The sequence below is a fragment of the Capra hircus genome, chromosome 6, assembly GCF_001704415.2.
Source record: "Capra hircus breed San Clemente chromosome 6, ASM170441v1, whole genome shotgun sequence".
Lineage (NCBI taxonomy): Eukaryota > Metazoa > Chordata > Mammalia > Artiodactyla > Bovidae > Capra > Capra hircus.
Genome location: NC_030813.1, coordinates 89157437 through 89174234, shown reverse-complemented (window position 1 = coordinate 89174234; position 16798 = coordinate 89157437). Strand labels below are relative to the sequence as shown.

General features: G+C 39.8%; 1 protein-coding gene across 4 annotated transcripts in view; it reads left to right on the top strand.

The window, feature by feature from the left end:
• Positions 1-16798, top strand: part of RASSF6 (Ras association domain family member 6) — a 68199-nt gene that overhangs the window by 36666 nt on the left and 14735 nt on the right. For all 4 annotated transcript variants that reach the window (XM_018049569.1, XM_013964716.2, XM_005681748.3 and 1 more), the window contains 2 exons: positions 315-393; positions 4764-4903. In XM_018049569.1, coding sequence (XP_017905058.1) covers positions 315-393; positions 4764-4903 — 219 coding nt within the window. The remainder of the gene's footprint in view (positions 1-314; positions 394-4763; positions 4904-16798) is intronic.

Here is a 16798-nt window from a genome sequence, read left to right as displayed (position 1 = left end):
AAGAACTTTTAAAAAATCAAATTCAACTTGGAAATTATTCATACATATCTTCACCAAGGGAAAATAACCATCTAAAGGTCAGATTTTGTTTGTTTTACTGTGGTTATTCATTTATGAATTAACACCTTCAACATTTGGTGATGTCCTAAGAAGTTTTCAGCTTTCAATGACGTTCATTAAAATGACAGAATAGAAAAGATCTCATTGAACCATTTCATTCTATCTCATACCTTTATGAGTTGAAAGCATCATTATTGCCTTTTACCATTAAAGAGTCTAAGACCAAGTGTAAGTGAATGTAATTTATTTTTCAGGGAACAACTTGATTCTTTACTGAAGACCTATAACATCTTTTATAGGAACCAGAAAAATCTGCATATTTTATATGGACAGGTAAGCTCGTCAAAGAAATGCAATACAGTTTGAAAGTGAAAGTCGCTCAATCCGACCCTTTGTGACTATAGTCCATGGAATTCTCCAGGCCAGGATACTGGAGTGGGTAACCTATCCTTCTCCAGCACATCTTCCTGACCCAGGAATCAAACTGGGGTCTCCTGCACTGCAGGCAGATTCTCTACCAGCTGAGCTACCAGTGAAATCCCAAAGGGTAGGCCGCATCCACTATATTGCCAGCCAGCACCCAGGGAGGTTTCTGGCACATGTATGTGTGTGTTAGTCATTCAGTCATGCTATTTTGTGACCCCCATGGACTGTAGCCCACCAGGCTCCCCTGTCCATGGAATTCTCCAGGCAGGAATACTGGAGTGGGTAAGCCATTTTCTTCTCCAGAGGATATTCCTGACCCAAGGATTGAACCTGGGTCTCGTGCATTGCAGGCAGATTCTTTACCAGCTGAGCCACCAAAGAAGATTGATTTATAGGGAAAAAAAAAAATTCCGTAAAAGTACAGAGAAGTCAGGATAAGTTGGACTCCATAATACAAGTGGTCTGGGAAAAACAGGTGGATGATTTTAGTTTTAGACTATACTGAAAATCCTAGTCCTGAAACATCTGTAAATATCTAAGTATTTTTTGGAATGAGCAAACATTTAAAGTAACTTTAATGACATATTTGTGTTCTACTTTAAAAACAGAGTATGAATATCTTTTGAACAGCAATTCCACTAGAACTCTACCTTACAAATAATTCAGCAAGGTCCTGAATCTAGCAAGCATTTTTAAGGGTGCAACTGTTAGGCTACTGTATCAAGTCACCTTAGATTTTCTTTAATATGTTATTCTCTACAGGTCACCCCACTCAGTCTTGTATCCTAATGGGACTCACTTCCCATCTTTACAATATCTTCCTGGTCTTAGGGGACATTAGAATTGTCTACCTATGTTTAGATCTTCAGATGTGGTGGTACAGCATTGACTTTATGCCACCCTTGGCATTTGGGACAGAAGGAAATTTATAAGCCTCTTTGGCTTTTACTAGTGAGCCTAAATGATTTAGTTTGATCAGACATTTCAATTCTCCTCCCAAATGTAATTTTCTACAGAAGCAGGAAGTAGCTAATCCTTTTATAAAGAAATGGGCCTAAGTTTTCTAAATGGCCTAATTTAAAATTATTTCAATGTTATCCTATATCTTAGATCAGTAAAATGCATAATTGTAAAAATATAAACTTTAGGAAAAGATCAAAACTTTAAGGAAATTATTTTAGATTGTAATTCAATAGTTTCCATGTTTCCTTTAGGAAAATTTTGCATTTTGATGTTACAAGCATATGAATTGAGGCATGTCCTTTCTACTCTGTGAACTGGTGCTCAATTTACAAAAGTCATTTGATTTTTTAAAATAAAGTCTGTGTCTTACATAACTTTTTAAACTGCATGAATTAACGTACATAGTGAGAATATCAGACTGCTTAATCTTTCATCTTTACTTGCTGACAATAAAATTAGAATCCAGAATTTTCCAAGTCTCTGACTTAGTTGTAGTGATGGACCCAGTTCAAAGGGGCAGTGCGTGGAATAACTTCAGCTTTCTTAATCTCTGATTAATTAATGAAATGACTATTTATTGTCTACAACACAGCAGACACTGTTCTAAAAGCTAGAGACAACAATGAATAAACGAGAGAATGTCCTGCATTCATGCTCATTACATTTTAGTAGATAGAAAAAAAAAAAAAGTAAATTGTGTATTAGAAGGTGAACAGGCTATGGAGGAGAGCAAATCAGGGATGAGGGCTCAGGAATCTAAGTGGATGGGTAAAGAAGATCATTTGACCAAAGGCTGAAAGGTATCAGGGTGCTAACCTTGCAGGAGTCTGTGGGACATGCATTCTGGGTACAGACAGCAGTCTGAATCAAGGTCCTGAGCCTGGCTGGTGTAAGTGAGGAGCAGCGGGGAAGCCAGTGTGCCAGGAACCTCGTGAGAATGGACTGGTAGAGAATAAGGAAGCTAGAGAAAGAACTGAGAAGGAGAAGGCGCTAGAGCATGTGGGGTCTTGTAGATTACTGCAAAGACTTCAGCTTGCTCGTGAAGAGAGATCAGAAGCCCCTTAGGTGTTGAGATATGATCTAAAGATTCATTTTAAAAGGGTCTCTCTAGCTAGTAGGAATACATAGAGGGACAAGAGAAGAATGAAGTCGACCACAGAGACACTACTGCAATAATCTGGCAAATAATGACAAGGGCATAGACCAGATTTGTGGTAATGCACATGGTGAGCATAGCCATATCGGGTATATATTTTTAAGGTCAAGCTAATCAGATTGGCTAATGTATTGGATTTGGAGATGTTCAGAATGAAAGAAAGATTACTGGTGACTGTAACAATGTTGATGTGAGCAACTTGAAGAATAGGAGTGATATTTAACAAGATGGGGAAGGCTGGGAAAGGAAAATGTTTAGGAGAGAAATTTCAAGAGTGACTAGGATCATATTAAATTTGACATCAAGTTTGAAAGCTGAAGTTTAGGGGAAAGGTTAAGGTTTGGGCTGGAGATCTAAAATTGGGAGCTACCAGTTTAGAGATGGCATGTAAAGATCATTGAGGTCACCAAGGATATCGGTGTAGACCTACATGAGAAAAGGCCTAACAATTGAGGCAATGAGACTACAGCAGTGCAACCAAACCTTCAGGGGTAATTTATGTAGTTAATTTCAAAAGAGATGTTTTCTGAAGTTAAAAAATATTCTCATATTCCTTATATGAGAAAACCTCTTTGTCTGATTATAGTTGGAGTATTTCTTCTTGAAAGCAAAAATTAGATAACCTGAGATCAGTTATTCCATGAGTTTTTGATATAAAGGATTCATGGAAGTATAATTAGGCCAAGGAAAGATATTGTACATCAATAACTAACATGTAGGCCCTGCATCATGTACTGCCATTTCAGAGAGCAAATTGTGTTTGGTTATTAAGAAATGGGGCTTCCCTGGTGGCTCAGAGGTAAAGAATCTGCCTGCAATGCGGGAAGACCTGAGTTTGATCCCTGGTTCATTCCCTTGGAGGAGGGCATTACAACCAACTCCAGTCTTCTTGCCTGGAGAATCCCCATGGACAGAGAAGCCTGGTGGGCTGCAGTCCGTGGAGTCACAAGAAGTCGGACAGAACTGAGCAACTAAGCACAGCACATAACATATTAAGAACTGAAAAGTGCCTGACCTCACAATAATCTGAAATGTGGACTCAAAAGTGGGGAAAAGAGCAAAACTTTGTTTCAGGAGTGACTCCAAAGTAGGTTTATCAGCCAAAGAAATAATAAGCAACAACATTTACTGAGCACTTTAAATATCAGTTCCTATGATTCAGGGACTGTTATGATTTAATTCTTCAGAAGAAACAGCTCAGGTTTAAAGGTGTTTGACATTTTGTCCAAAATCATACAGCTAGGAAGTAGAAGAACCACAGTTCAAACACAGGGCTATCTGATTCCACAGTCTGGAGTCTTCATTACACATTCAAATAAGAATTGAGTCATTTATGTTTTCTAATAATTGATTTTTCATAATAACAAGTAGCTATTGGATATTATAGTAGTTACTGAACAGATGAAATATCTTTCTATTTTTCAAATTTATTATAATAATATAACTCTAATAAGAGACTTTTGCATATACAAGAGAAAAATGGATTAGAAAATACATTCTATATGAATGTGCTTAGATATTAACATTTACATTCAGAGAATGAGTAAGTGTTCAATCCTGTTTACTAGTTTCTCTTTGTTTGCATGGAATTTCTTTCTTTTATTATATTTCCAACTTAAAAGAGATTAAGTGCTATTGATTTTTTTTAAAAATATCATGTCAAGCATTTTACACCTTTTTACATACATTATTTCACTTTTTCTGCATAATAAGTGTGTGAGCCAAATTTTTCCTCTTCAGAAATTAGAAAACAACTGCTAAACTGATCAATGCTATTCAGATTTCTACCCTAGTACAGCTTTTAATTTTGCTTTAATTTTAAGCTAAATAGAATTAGAGAATTAAACTTCCACTTAATTGTAGAATCAAGAGTTCAGAAAACATTTTAGCATACTGTGCCCTCTGGTGGGCATGTCATCACCATTATGACTTACATTGCTGGTTGTCACTGTTATTAAAAATAAAAGAATGTTTAAGAAATAGGATTGTTCTGTAGATAAATTTAAAAGCCAAATAATCCCACCTGGGATTTTTTTTTTTTTTTTTTTTTTAGCTGTCAGGATGTCTTACAGACTTAATTTCTACACCTTCAGATAAAACATTTACCTTCTATAAATAATACAAAAGCAGTGTTTGAGATGGTTGGGTTCTTCCCTAGACTGAAGATGGTAAGCTAATTGTTGAAGGAACGTTGGACATTTTCTGGGGAGTAAAACGGCCTATCCAACTGAAAATACAAGATGAGAAACAAATCCCTTCTTTCAGTGTGCTGGAGTCACCAGAAGATTTTTCCAAAAGGTGAGCTAGCTTTTATGGTTTTACTTCCTTAGAAAATGATTTTCATAATTATCTTTCTTGTGCACACTCTTGAAGATGAAAGCTCTAAAGCTTATATCCAATCTCATTTAATCCCCCAGCAACTCTAGAAAGTGGGTGTTCAGAAACCAGGGCTCTGAGAGGTTAGGCAGTTTGTGCAAGATACCCAGTTACCATCCAGCAGAGCTGGACCGGACCTCAGGTCTGTGGGCACCAGAGTCTGTGCCTTTGACCTCTCTGCTGTAGTCCTTCTCTTCTAGGAGCCTTCATTCTTTCACTAGAATAGAGAAGAGATACAGGCAAGATTTCATTCAGTTCAGTTCAGTCGCTGAGTCGTGTCTGAATCTTTGCGACCCCACGAATCGCACCACTCCAGGCCTCCCTGTCCATCACCAAATCCTGGAGTTCACTCAAACTCACGTCCATTGAATCAGTGATGCCATCCAGCCATCTCATCCTCTGTCGACCTCTTCTCCTCCTGCCCCCAATCCCTCCCAGCATCAGAGTCTTTTCCAATGAATCAACTCTTTGCATGAGGTGGCCAAAATATTGGAGTTTCAGCTTTAGCATCAGTCCTTCCAATGAACACCCAGGACTGATTTCCTTTAGGATGGACTGGTTGGATCTCCTTGCAGTCCAAGGGACTCTCAAGAGTCTTCTCCAACACCACACTTCAAAAGCTTCAATTCTTCGGTGCTCAGCTTTCTTCACAGTCCAACTCTCACATCCATAAATGACCACTGGAAAAACCATAGCCTTGACTAGAAGGACCTTTGTTGGCAAAGTAATTCATTAGCCCTGTGCTTATCAGCAAAAAGGAGGATGAAATTTAAATTTCCCCTTTTCATGGAACAAAGGGCTTTTCCTGCTTTCTGGAAAGGAGACTTATGTTCCATCTGATCGCTGTGTCCTGTTAAACAGGATCTGGACAAAGTACAGGTGAAGTACAATACATGCACGAAACAGTTCCCTGTGCAGGTTTATGTGACTGTGAAAGGTTGTTGCTGAATGATGCAAAGACACCGGGACCCTTGGCCTCCAGAGGAGAAGAATTCAATCTGGGGCCAGAGACGAGGCTTGATCGCTCAGAGCTTTTGTGTAATAAAGTTTTATTAAAATATAAAGGAGATAGAGAAAGCTTCTGACATAGACATCAGAAGTGGGTAGAAAGAGTACCCGCTTGCTAGTGTTAGCAATGGAGTTATATACCCTTCAATATGCTACTGGAGATCAGTGGAGAAATAACTCCACAAAGAATAAAGGGATGGAGCCAAAGCAAAAACAATACCCAGTTGTGGATGTGACTGGTGATAGAAGCAAGGTCCGATGCTGTAAAGAGCAATATTGCATAGGAACCTGGAATATCAGGTCCATGAATCAAGGCAAATTGGAAGTGGTCAAACAAGAGAGGGCAAGAGTGAACATCGCCATTCTAGGAATCAGTGAACTAAAATGGACTGGAATGGGTGAATTTAACTCAGATGACCATTATATCTACTACTGCAGACAGGAATCCCTTAGAAGAAATGGAGCAGCCATCATGGTCAACAAAAGAGTCCGAAATGCAGTACTTGGATGCAGTCTCAAAAACGACAGAATGATCTCTGTTCATTTCCAAGGCAAACCATTCAATATCACAGTAATCCAAGTCTATGCCCCAACCAGTGATGCTGAAGAAGCTGAAGTTGAACGGTTCTATGAAGACCTACAAGACCTTTTAGAACTAACACCCAAAAAAGATGTCCTTTACATTATAGGGGACTGGAATGCAAAAGTAGGAAGTCAAGAAACACCTGGAGTAACAGGCAAATTTGGCCTTGTAATATGGAATGCAGCAGGGCAAAGACTAATAGAGTTTTGCCAAGAAAATGCACTGGTCATAGCAAACACCCTCTTCCAACAACACAAGAGAAGACTCTACACATGGACATCACCAGATGGTCAACACCAAAATCAGATTGATTATATTCTTTGCAGCCAAAGATGGAGAAGCTCTATACAGTCAACAAAAACAAGACCAGGAGCTGACTGTGGCTCAGATCATGAACTCCTTAGTACCAAATTCAGACTTAAAATTGAAGAAAGTAGGGAAAACCACTAGACCATTCAGGTATGACCTAAATCAAATCCCTTATGATTATATAGTGGAAGTGAGAAATAGATTTAAGAGCCTAGATCTGATAGATAGAGTGACTGATGAACTATGGACTGAGGTTCGTGACATTGTACAGGAGACAGGGATCAAGACCATCACCATGGAAAAGAAATGAAAAAAGGCAAAATGGCTGTCTGGGGAGGCCTTAAAAAAAGCTGTGAAAAGAAGAGAAGTGAAAAGCAAAGGAGAAAAGGAAAGATATAAGCATCTGAATGCAGAGTTCCAAAGAATAGCAAGAAGAGATAAGAAAGCCTTCTTCAGCAATCAATGCAAAGAAATAGAGGAAAAGAACATAATGGGAAAAACTAGAGATCTCTTCAAGAAAATTAGAAATACCAAGGGAACATTTGATGCAAAGATAGGCTCAATAAAGGACAGAAATGGTATAGACATAACGGAAGCAGAAGATATTAAGAAGAGGTGGCAAGAATACACAGAAGAACTGTAGAAAAAAGATCTTCACAACCCAGATAATCATGATGGTGTGATCACTCATCTAGAGGCAGACATCCTGGAATGTGAAGTCAAGTGGGCCTTAGAAAGCATCACTACGAACAAAGCTAGTGGACGTAATGGAATTCCAGTAGAGCTATTTCAAATCTTGGAAGATGATGCTGTGAAAGTGCTGCACTCAATATGCCAGCAAATTTGGAAAACTTAGCAGTGGCCACAGGGCTGGAAAAGTTTTCATTCCATTTCCAGAGAAAGGCAATGCCAAAGAATGCTCAAACTACTGCACAGTTGCACTCATCTAACATGCTGGTAAAGTAATGCTCAAAATTCTCCAAGCCAGGCTTCAGCAATACGTGAACCATGAACTTCCAGATGTTCAAGCTGGTTTTAGAAAAGGCAGAGGAACCAGAGATCAAATTGTCAACATCTGCTGGATCATGGGAAAAGCAAGAGAGTTCCAGAAAAACATCTATTTCTGCTTTATTGACTATGCTAAAGCCTTTGGCTGTGTGGATCACAATAAACTGTGGAAAATTCTTCAAGTGATGGGAATACCAGACCACCTAACCTGCCTGTTGAGAAATCTGTATGCAGGTCAGGAAGCAACAGTTAGAACTGGACATGGAACAACAGACTGGTTCCAAATAGGAAAAGGAGTATGTCAAGGCTGTATATTGTCACCCTGCTTATTTAATTTCTATGCAGAGTACATCATGAGAAACGCTGGGCTGGAAGAAGCACAAGATGGAATCAAGCTTGCCAGGAGAAATATCAATCACCTCAGATATGCAGATGATACCACCCTTATGACAGAAAGTGAAGAGTTACTAAAAAGCCTCTTGGTGAAAGTGAAAGAGGAGGGTGAAAAAGTTGGCTTAAAGCTCAACATTCAGAAAACGAAGATCATGGCATCTGGTCCCATCACTTCATGGCAAATAGATGGGGAAACAGTGAAAACAGTTTCAGACTTTATTTTTGGGGGCTCCAAAATCACTGCAGATGGTGACTGCAGCCATGAAATTAAAAGATGCTTACTCTTTGGAAGGAAAGTTATGACCAACCTAGATAGCATATTCAAAAGCAGAGACATTGCTTTGCAGACTAAGGTCGGTCTAGTCAAGGCTATGGTTTTTCCAGTGGTCATGTATGGATGTTAGAGTTGGACTGTGAAGAAAGCTGAGCACCGAAGAATTGATGCTTTTGAACTGTGGTGTTGGAGAAGACTCTTGAGAGTCCCTTGGACTGCAAGAAGATTCAAACAGTCCATTCTGAAGGAGATCAGCCCTGAGTGTTCTTTGGAAGGAATGATGCTAAAGCTGAAACTCCAGTACTTTGGCCACCTTATGTGAAGAGTTGACTCACTGGAAAAGACTCTGATGCTGGGAGGGGTTGGGGGCAGGAGGAGAAGGGGACGACACACGATGAGATGGCTGGATGGAATCACTGACTGATGGACGTGAGTCTGAGTGAACTCTGGGAGTTGTTGATGGACAGGGAGGCTTGGCGTGCTGTGATTCATGGGTTCGCAAAGAGTCAGACAGGACTGAGTGACTGAACTGAAGGAATCAAGAGAGTGTCTGGTGGTTTTAAAGACCTCACAAGACCTACTCCCATAATTTACATTTTAAAACAACAGGATTAGCCAGAAGGTTTAATCCAGAGACTGTCCTCTGGCAGGATACATAATCCTAAGGAATGTAGAGGGATAAAAATGTTTGTCCTTTTTCCCTCCTTGAGAATTCCAGACCCCTCTCTCCTTGGGGACCCCTAGACTTCTTATCAACCTGCCTAGGAAATGACTCTCTCAACTGTACCTTGAAGACATAAGTAGAGTTGATAGATACTTTCATTATCCTTTACAATGTTTAGGCTTCCCTGGTAGCTGAGACAGTAAAGAACTTGCCTGCAATACAGGCAACCCAAGTTCTATCTCTGTGTTGGGAAGATCTCCTAGAGAAGGGAATGGCAACCCACTCCAGTGTTCTTGCCTGGAGAATATCATGTCAGACAAGCCTGGTGGGCTACAGTCTTTGGGGTCGCAAAGAGCTGGATACGACTGACCATCTAACACACATATAAATCTTGTTTTCTTCTTCCCTCCCTCCCTTTTTACCTTCATTTTCAATCGTTGGCTTTCTAATGCTTCTTTCTTTTATATATTCATGGAGATATCAGTCCTTCTTTTCATCCACCCTTCCATGCATAACTGGATGAGCTGGAGTTCCAGCAGGACAGAGGATGGAGAGAGAGCAGCCAGGACCTTTTCCTCAATGTGACCTTTGGCCATAACCAAGATGATACCATATCACCTTCAGGGAAGCCCTACTTTTCCCCTGGAGAAACACAGAAGTCCCACAAGTTGCACCTTGCCAGCCTTTCTCAAGTGCTATGCTCCCATAATTCTGAACATTTGGTAATTGCCTACACATGTCATATAGTTTTACTTCCTGCCTCTGCCTAGAAGCCTGCTTGCTTCTCTATATCCACTTGCTAGACTCTTCCACAACTCTTTTAAGATTCAGGTCAGTAACATTTTCTCCAGAAAGCCTTTTCTGACCCTTAGGTCTGTAGGAGGTGCACTGACAACTTTTCTATGTCACTTTCAGAGCACGCTGTTAATTGAATTTTCATATACCTGCCTCCCCCTCTAGTCTATGAGCTCTAATGGGTAAGGAGCATGCCTTACTCATCTTTATCCCCATGCTCAGCAGTGAGCCAGCACAAAGACGGGACTCAAAATATAGTATTGAATGAAACCCTCAGAATCCTTGTGGTTAAATACTTCTGCTCTGCTGTGGAACTTTCTCTCCATCTACCACTTCTGATTAGTATCCCATCCAAGCTATCAAAGGACAAAGAGTCCAGCACTTATGAAACAGCAGAAGGGAAACCACAGACTTAGGCAACCTGATGAAATCCTCTATCCTTCACCTTCAGGTACTAAGTGATTGATGGGCTGGTGGTTCTAAATGACTAGGAACATCATTTAAAAGTAGAAATTACCCTGGGTCCTACTTTTAGGAAACTATACAAGATATGAATTTGGCAAAATTAGCTATCATTCTTCATATTGCCTAAGAACTCATTGCAAAGTTCTCTGAGCAGTCAGCTCCTTTCGATGCATTTTAATTAGTTGAATCATGAAAACTTAATTAGTATGAGACATTATGGGGAGATGTCAAGGAAATGCAGTAAGCTACCTAAATTATCACATTAAGCTATCATGATCTTGAATATGTATCCCAATACATATATATTTTTTATTTTCCAAATTAAAATTCAAAACACTTATTCCTAGAAACCCTGAACTTGAGGATGAGTTTCAAGAGCCCAAGTAGACAAGATATATTAATGCCTTTCCATATTCTATGGAAGATGATAAATTAATATTCTCATGAGTTGCCTTCCATAGAATCCATTTGCTTTTTCCATTATTTATCAGAATAATGCTGTGAACCAAAGATAAATTATCTCCTGTAGGGGCTTCCCTGGCAGTCTGGTGGTTAAGACTGCACTTCCGACGCAGAGGGCATGGGTTCTATCCCTGGCTGGGGAATTAAGATCCCATATGCTGTGTGGCGTGACCAGAAAAAAAATCTACCTCTTTTTGTTTCAAGTTGAGAAAGACTACCCTTGAAAACTTTGCTTGCTCTTTACCACAGTAATGAGACTTACTGGGAGAATATTTGAGTGCATATTTGCAGGATATCAGATTTTTCTGGTGAGTAAAAATTGTCAGAAAATGACCCCACTCCTGTCCCACAAAAGAGCAAGATTAGATTCAATTGATTCAATTGTGATTAATTATCCAAGAAGTTTTTGTGGGAAGCAGCTAAACAGTTAGCTGGAATGTGCAGCACAATTTGGAATAACTGTTCCTTGACCTCTTGTTCCCTAGTGGGATGCAGACCCACCTGAAGTATTATGTGTACGTGAGTGCTAAGTCACTCAGTTGTGTCCAACTCTTTGTGACCCTATGGGCCATAGCCCACCAGGCTCCTCTGTCCATGGCATTCTCCAGGCAAGAATACTACAGTGGGTTGCCATGCCCTCCTCCAGGGGATCCTCCTGACCCAGGGATAGAACCTGTGTCTCTTAAGTCTCTTCCATTTGCAGGCAGGAATGGCAATCCACTCCATTACTCTTGCCTGGAAAATCCCATGGACAGAGGAGCCTGGTAGGCTACAGTCCATGGGGTGGCAAAGAGTCAGACATGACTGAGCAACTTCACTTTCACTTTCTTTACCATTAGCGCCACCTGGGAAGTCCCTAAAGTATTGTACTTTGTTTCAATTCAGTTCTAGACATCCTCACTCTGATTGCCATCCACCCTTTCAGTTCAGTTCAGTTCAGTACAGTCACTCAGTCGTGTCCAACTATTTGTGACCTTATGAATCACAGCACGCCAGGCCTCCCTGTCTGTCACCAACTCCCGGAGTTCACTCAAACTCACGTCCATCGAGTTGGTGATGCCATCCAGCTATCTCATCCTCAGTCGTCCCCTTCTCCTCCTGCCCCCAAACCCTCCCAGCATCAGAGTCTTTTCCAGTGAGTCAACTCTTCCCATGAGGTGGCCAAAGTACTGGCGTTTCAGCTTTAGCATCATTCCTTCCAAAGAACACCCAGGACTGATCTCCTTCAGAATGGACTGGTTGGATATCCTTGCAGTCCAAGGGACTCTCAAGAGTCTTCTCCAACACCACAGTTCAAAAGCATCAATTCTTCAGTGCTCAGCTTTCTTCACAGTCCAACTCTAACATCCATACATGACCACTGGAAAAACCATAGCCTTGACTAGACAGACCTTTGCTGGCAAAGTAATGTCTCTGCTTTTGAATATGCTATCTAGGTTGGTCATAACTTTCCTTCCAAAGAGTAAGCATCTTTTAATTTCATGGCTGCAATCACCATCTGCAGTGATTTTGGAGCCCCCAAAAATAAACTCTGACATTGTTTCCACTGTTTCCCCATCTATTTGCCATGAAGTGATTGGACCAGATGCCATGATCTTCGTTTTCTGAATGTTGAGCTTTAAGCCAGCTTTTTCACTCTCCTCTTTCACTTTCATCAAGAGGCTTTTTAGTTCCTCTTCACTTTCTGCCATAAAGGTGGTGTCATCTGCATATCTGAGGTTATTGATATTTCTCCTGGCAATCTTGATTCCAGCTTGTGCTTCTTCCAGCCCAGTGTTTCTCATGATGTACTCTGCATGTAAGTTAAATAAGCAGGGTGACAATATATAGCCTTGACATACTCCTTTTCCTATTTGGAACCCGTCTGTTGTTCCATGTCCAGTTCTAACTGTTGCTTCCTGACCTGCATATAAGTTTCTCAAGAGTCAGGTCAGGTGGTCTGGTATTCCCATCTCTTTTAGAATTTTCCACAGTTTATTGTGATTCACAGAATCAAAGGCTTTAGCTTAGTCAATAAAGCAGAAATAGATGTTTTTCTGGAACTCTCTTGCTTTTTCGATGATCCAGCAGATGTTGGCAATTTGTTCTCTGGTTCTCTGCCTTTTCTAAAACCAGCTTGAACATCTGGAAGTTCACAGCTCATGTATTGCTGAAGCCTTCTTTCAGTTCAGTTCAGTTCAGTTCAGTTGCTCAGTTGTATCCGACTCTTTGCCACCCCATGAATCACAGCACACCAGGCCCCCTGTCCATCACCAACTCCTGCAGTCCACTCAGACTCACATCCATCAAGTCAGTGATGCCATCAAGCCATCTCATCCTCTGTCATCCCCTTCTCCTCTGGCCCCCAGTCCCTCCCAGCATCAGTCTTTTCCAATGAGTCAACTCTTCGCATGAGGTGGCCAAAGTACCGAAGTTTCAGCTTTAGCATCATTCTTTCCAAAGAAATCCCAGGGCTGATTTTCAGAATGGACTAGTTGGATCTCCTTGCAGTGTATTATTTAAATTTTGAGCCTTGAGTGAAATTGTGTAAGGAAATGGATTATCACTACTCACTCCCTAAGAATTTTTATTGCTCCCTTTCCCATACTGGACTTCTGTGGGCAGAACTTATACCTCTGTTCGCTCAGGTTCACAGACTTAATATCTCCAGCAGTTGGATGTGGTACAAAAGATGTGGAAGTTGTGTACTCAGCTGCAGGAAGGGCTATAATCTTTTCTTTCTACTCACCTTTGGAGAGAATCAAGCTACTTTGTTTACATTATCTTTGAAATGAGTCACACTGAATCAGCTAAATGGGAGTGGTAACAGTTTAAAAATAAATCAGTTTGAGCTGTGACCACTTGTGATCCTTTATGGAAACACTTCCGTGGGCAGTACTTTGATATCTCATAACTGGTCCAAGTATTTTGTTTTGGAAATTTTTTGTAAAAACGACCTTACTGAGGTTATGTTTGCTGTGGCACCGGTTCCCCTTTCCATTTTCAATGTTTTTGCAAAGTCTGCTTTGACATGCTTTGGACAAGTCATGGCAGAATGGCATAAAGAGCAGAAACTGGACAGATGTCCATGTGAATAACGTCAAGAGTGTTTTTCCTTTCTTACCATTTGGGTAGAGAAGTGACCACCTTCAATTTGTCTGTCAAATGTTGACCTCCTTTTTATTTTGCAGCTCATGAGAATACTTCCCCACAGTTTAAATTTGCTAATGGTATATATCCTGAAACTTGGTCAGAATAAGGCTGACATGCCCGTGCTTGGGCAACTTAAACTATTTGATGTTACATAAAGTTCCACCAGTTTTCTTTAGAAAACTTTGGGTCACTGCATTCAAGCTTAGTCAAGTGCACAACTGTATATGGAGGCACTTCCAATTACACAGTCTAGAGCTGAAAAGGGATAGGCTGGGGGCTGGCAATTTGGGGGTGGAGGTGCTTGTTTTTGCTAAGATGGTAAGGAAGAAAAGGGGCCCAACACTGGCTATATGAAATTAAGCCATGTTGGTTCCTCTGTATTTGTGTGACCTCACTGAGCTGAGAGAAGGAGAGGACAGGTGTCAAGTTGGCAGGACTACCAAGAATTTATAGCACATCACTGGTCTGGCATGCTTGGGCTCTCTCGTCTTCCCCCAGGGGAGACAGCATTGGATTGCTTTGAGGTTTTAGTTTCTATTTTCACTGTTATTTTGTTGTTGTTTTTTCCATGGTTAACCCACTCCAGTATTCTCACCTGGAGGATTCCATGGGCAGAGGATCCTGGCAGGCTACTGTCCACGGGGTCTCAAAGAGTCGGCCACACTGAGTGACTAACACTTTCCCTTTCAACTCTCATTCTATGATAATCACATCTGCGTTTTAAAATTAATCTTCTATACATTGATAATTTTGCCTTTCAAAAGAATAACTAGAAAAGGGAACCTTCCTATACTGCTGGTGGGAATGTAAATTGGTACAGCCACTATGGAGAACAGTATGGAGGTTCCCTAAAAAACTAAAAATAGAGCCTCTGTATGATCTTGCCATCCCACTGCTGAGCATATATCTGGAAAAGATGAAAACAATAATTTGAAAAGATGCATGCACACCAGTGTTCAGAGCAACACTATTTACAATATCCAAGACCTGGAAGCAACCTAAATGTCCACTGACGAATGAATGAATAAAGATGGTGTAGTATATATATATATATATATGCATGCAATGGAATATTATTCAGCCATAAAAAGAACGAAATAAGTTCACTTACAGCAACATGGATGGACTTGAAGAATATCACACTGCCTGAGGTCAAAGGCAAATATCACAAATATCATTTACATGTGAAATCTTAAAAATGATGCAAGTGAACTTATTTCAGGAACAGAAATAGATGCATAAAACAAACTTATGGCTACCAAATGGAATCGTGCAGGGAGGGATAAATTAGGAGTTTGGGATTAACAGATAGACACTATTGCATGTAAAATACATAAACAAGGACCTACCATATAGCACAGCAAATTATATTCATATCATCTAACAATCTATAATGGAAAAGAATCTGAGCAAGAAATATATATACATATACATACGTATATCTTAACCACTTTGCTGTACACTTAAAACATTGTAAATCAACTATACTTCAATTTAAAAAAAGTAAAAGGAAGAATAACTAGGCTCTGAGTCAGGGCCGGAATTGTTCTCCTTTGAGTCAAAGTTACTAAGTAACTTTGGACTTCTAGGACATTTGTTTTGACTGGCTATATCCTGGATGGTAGAGCTTAATGGAAAATTAATAAACCAGTATATTAGGATTATCTTATCTATATCACAAGACTATTATTGTGAGACTCAAATGATATAGAAGTTGTAAAAGACTTCAAAGGAATTCAAAGGTCAAAGAAGAAAAGGATCATGTTTATTCATATTTACCAGCATTAGTATGAATAAGCACTTTGTGTTATTGTTGCTACCAGTGACATTTGGGTAGAATTAATGTCACAAACTCCCTACGGGTTGATATTTTTTGGCCATAAGGAAAACAGACATTGGAAGAGACTCTTAGTAAGAGCTAAGGCTAGTCCCAGATATGATAGTTATCTATTAACCTAGAGAGATCTAGGAGTACCTTGGATCCCTAATGGCTCCAGACCCATCATGAAATACATACAGATGATGGGGACTGTGATGAGGATGGCAATGAAGATGAAGACAACCACGGTCATTTTTTTTAACGCATCTTGAGTTCTTACTGTGTGTTGGGCACTTTTTCAAGGGTTTTACATAAATTAACTCATTTAATCTTCTCAACAGTCCTAGCCTACCTCACTCTATGTTCATCTCCATTTTACAGGTGAGAACACTAATGCACAGAGGAAATAAGTAACTTATTTAAAGCCAGAAAGAAAATAAAAAATGAGCCTTGGTCCAACTGGTAAAGATAAGCAGTGGCCCAGTTTTATTTTTTCTGGGCATTAGAATACATTGAAAATTAATAGCACACTTTGTAAATCATGATGTCCCAGAAAAGGAGTCTTTCGCAGAGATTTTCCTGCTTTATAAATTGAATTCTTTGTAGTGCTCAAGGGTCTTAAAGATAGGTTTTATATCTAATTATACTGGAATCATTTTACCTTAAAATGCTTTGAATACAATGGGAGCTCAATGCAAGTTAGAATAAACACTTTTGTATCTAAACTCACTGAAGAGCATAGTGAGGTTTCTGTATAAGAATGGATTCTGTTGGTTTCTACATATTCCATATATTTTACAGAATCTATATAATTTTGTGTTTCAGTATGTAACTAAAATATTGTGTCAAAACATGCTAAGAATCAGTACAAGAATTAATTAAAATGCATATTGACTACTCTGGTA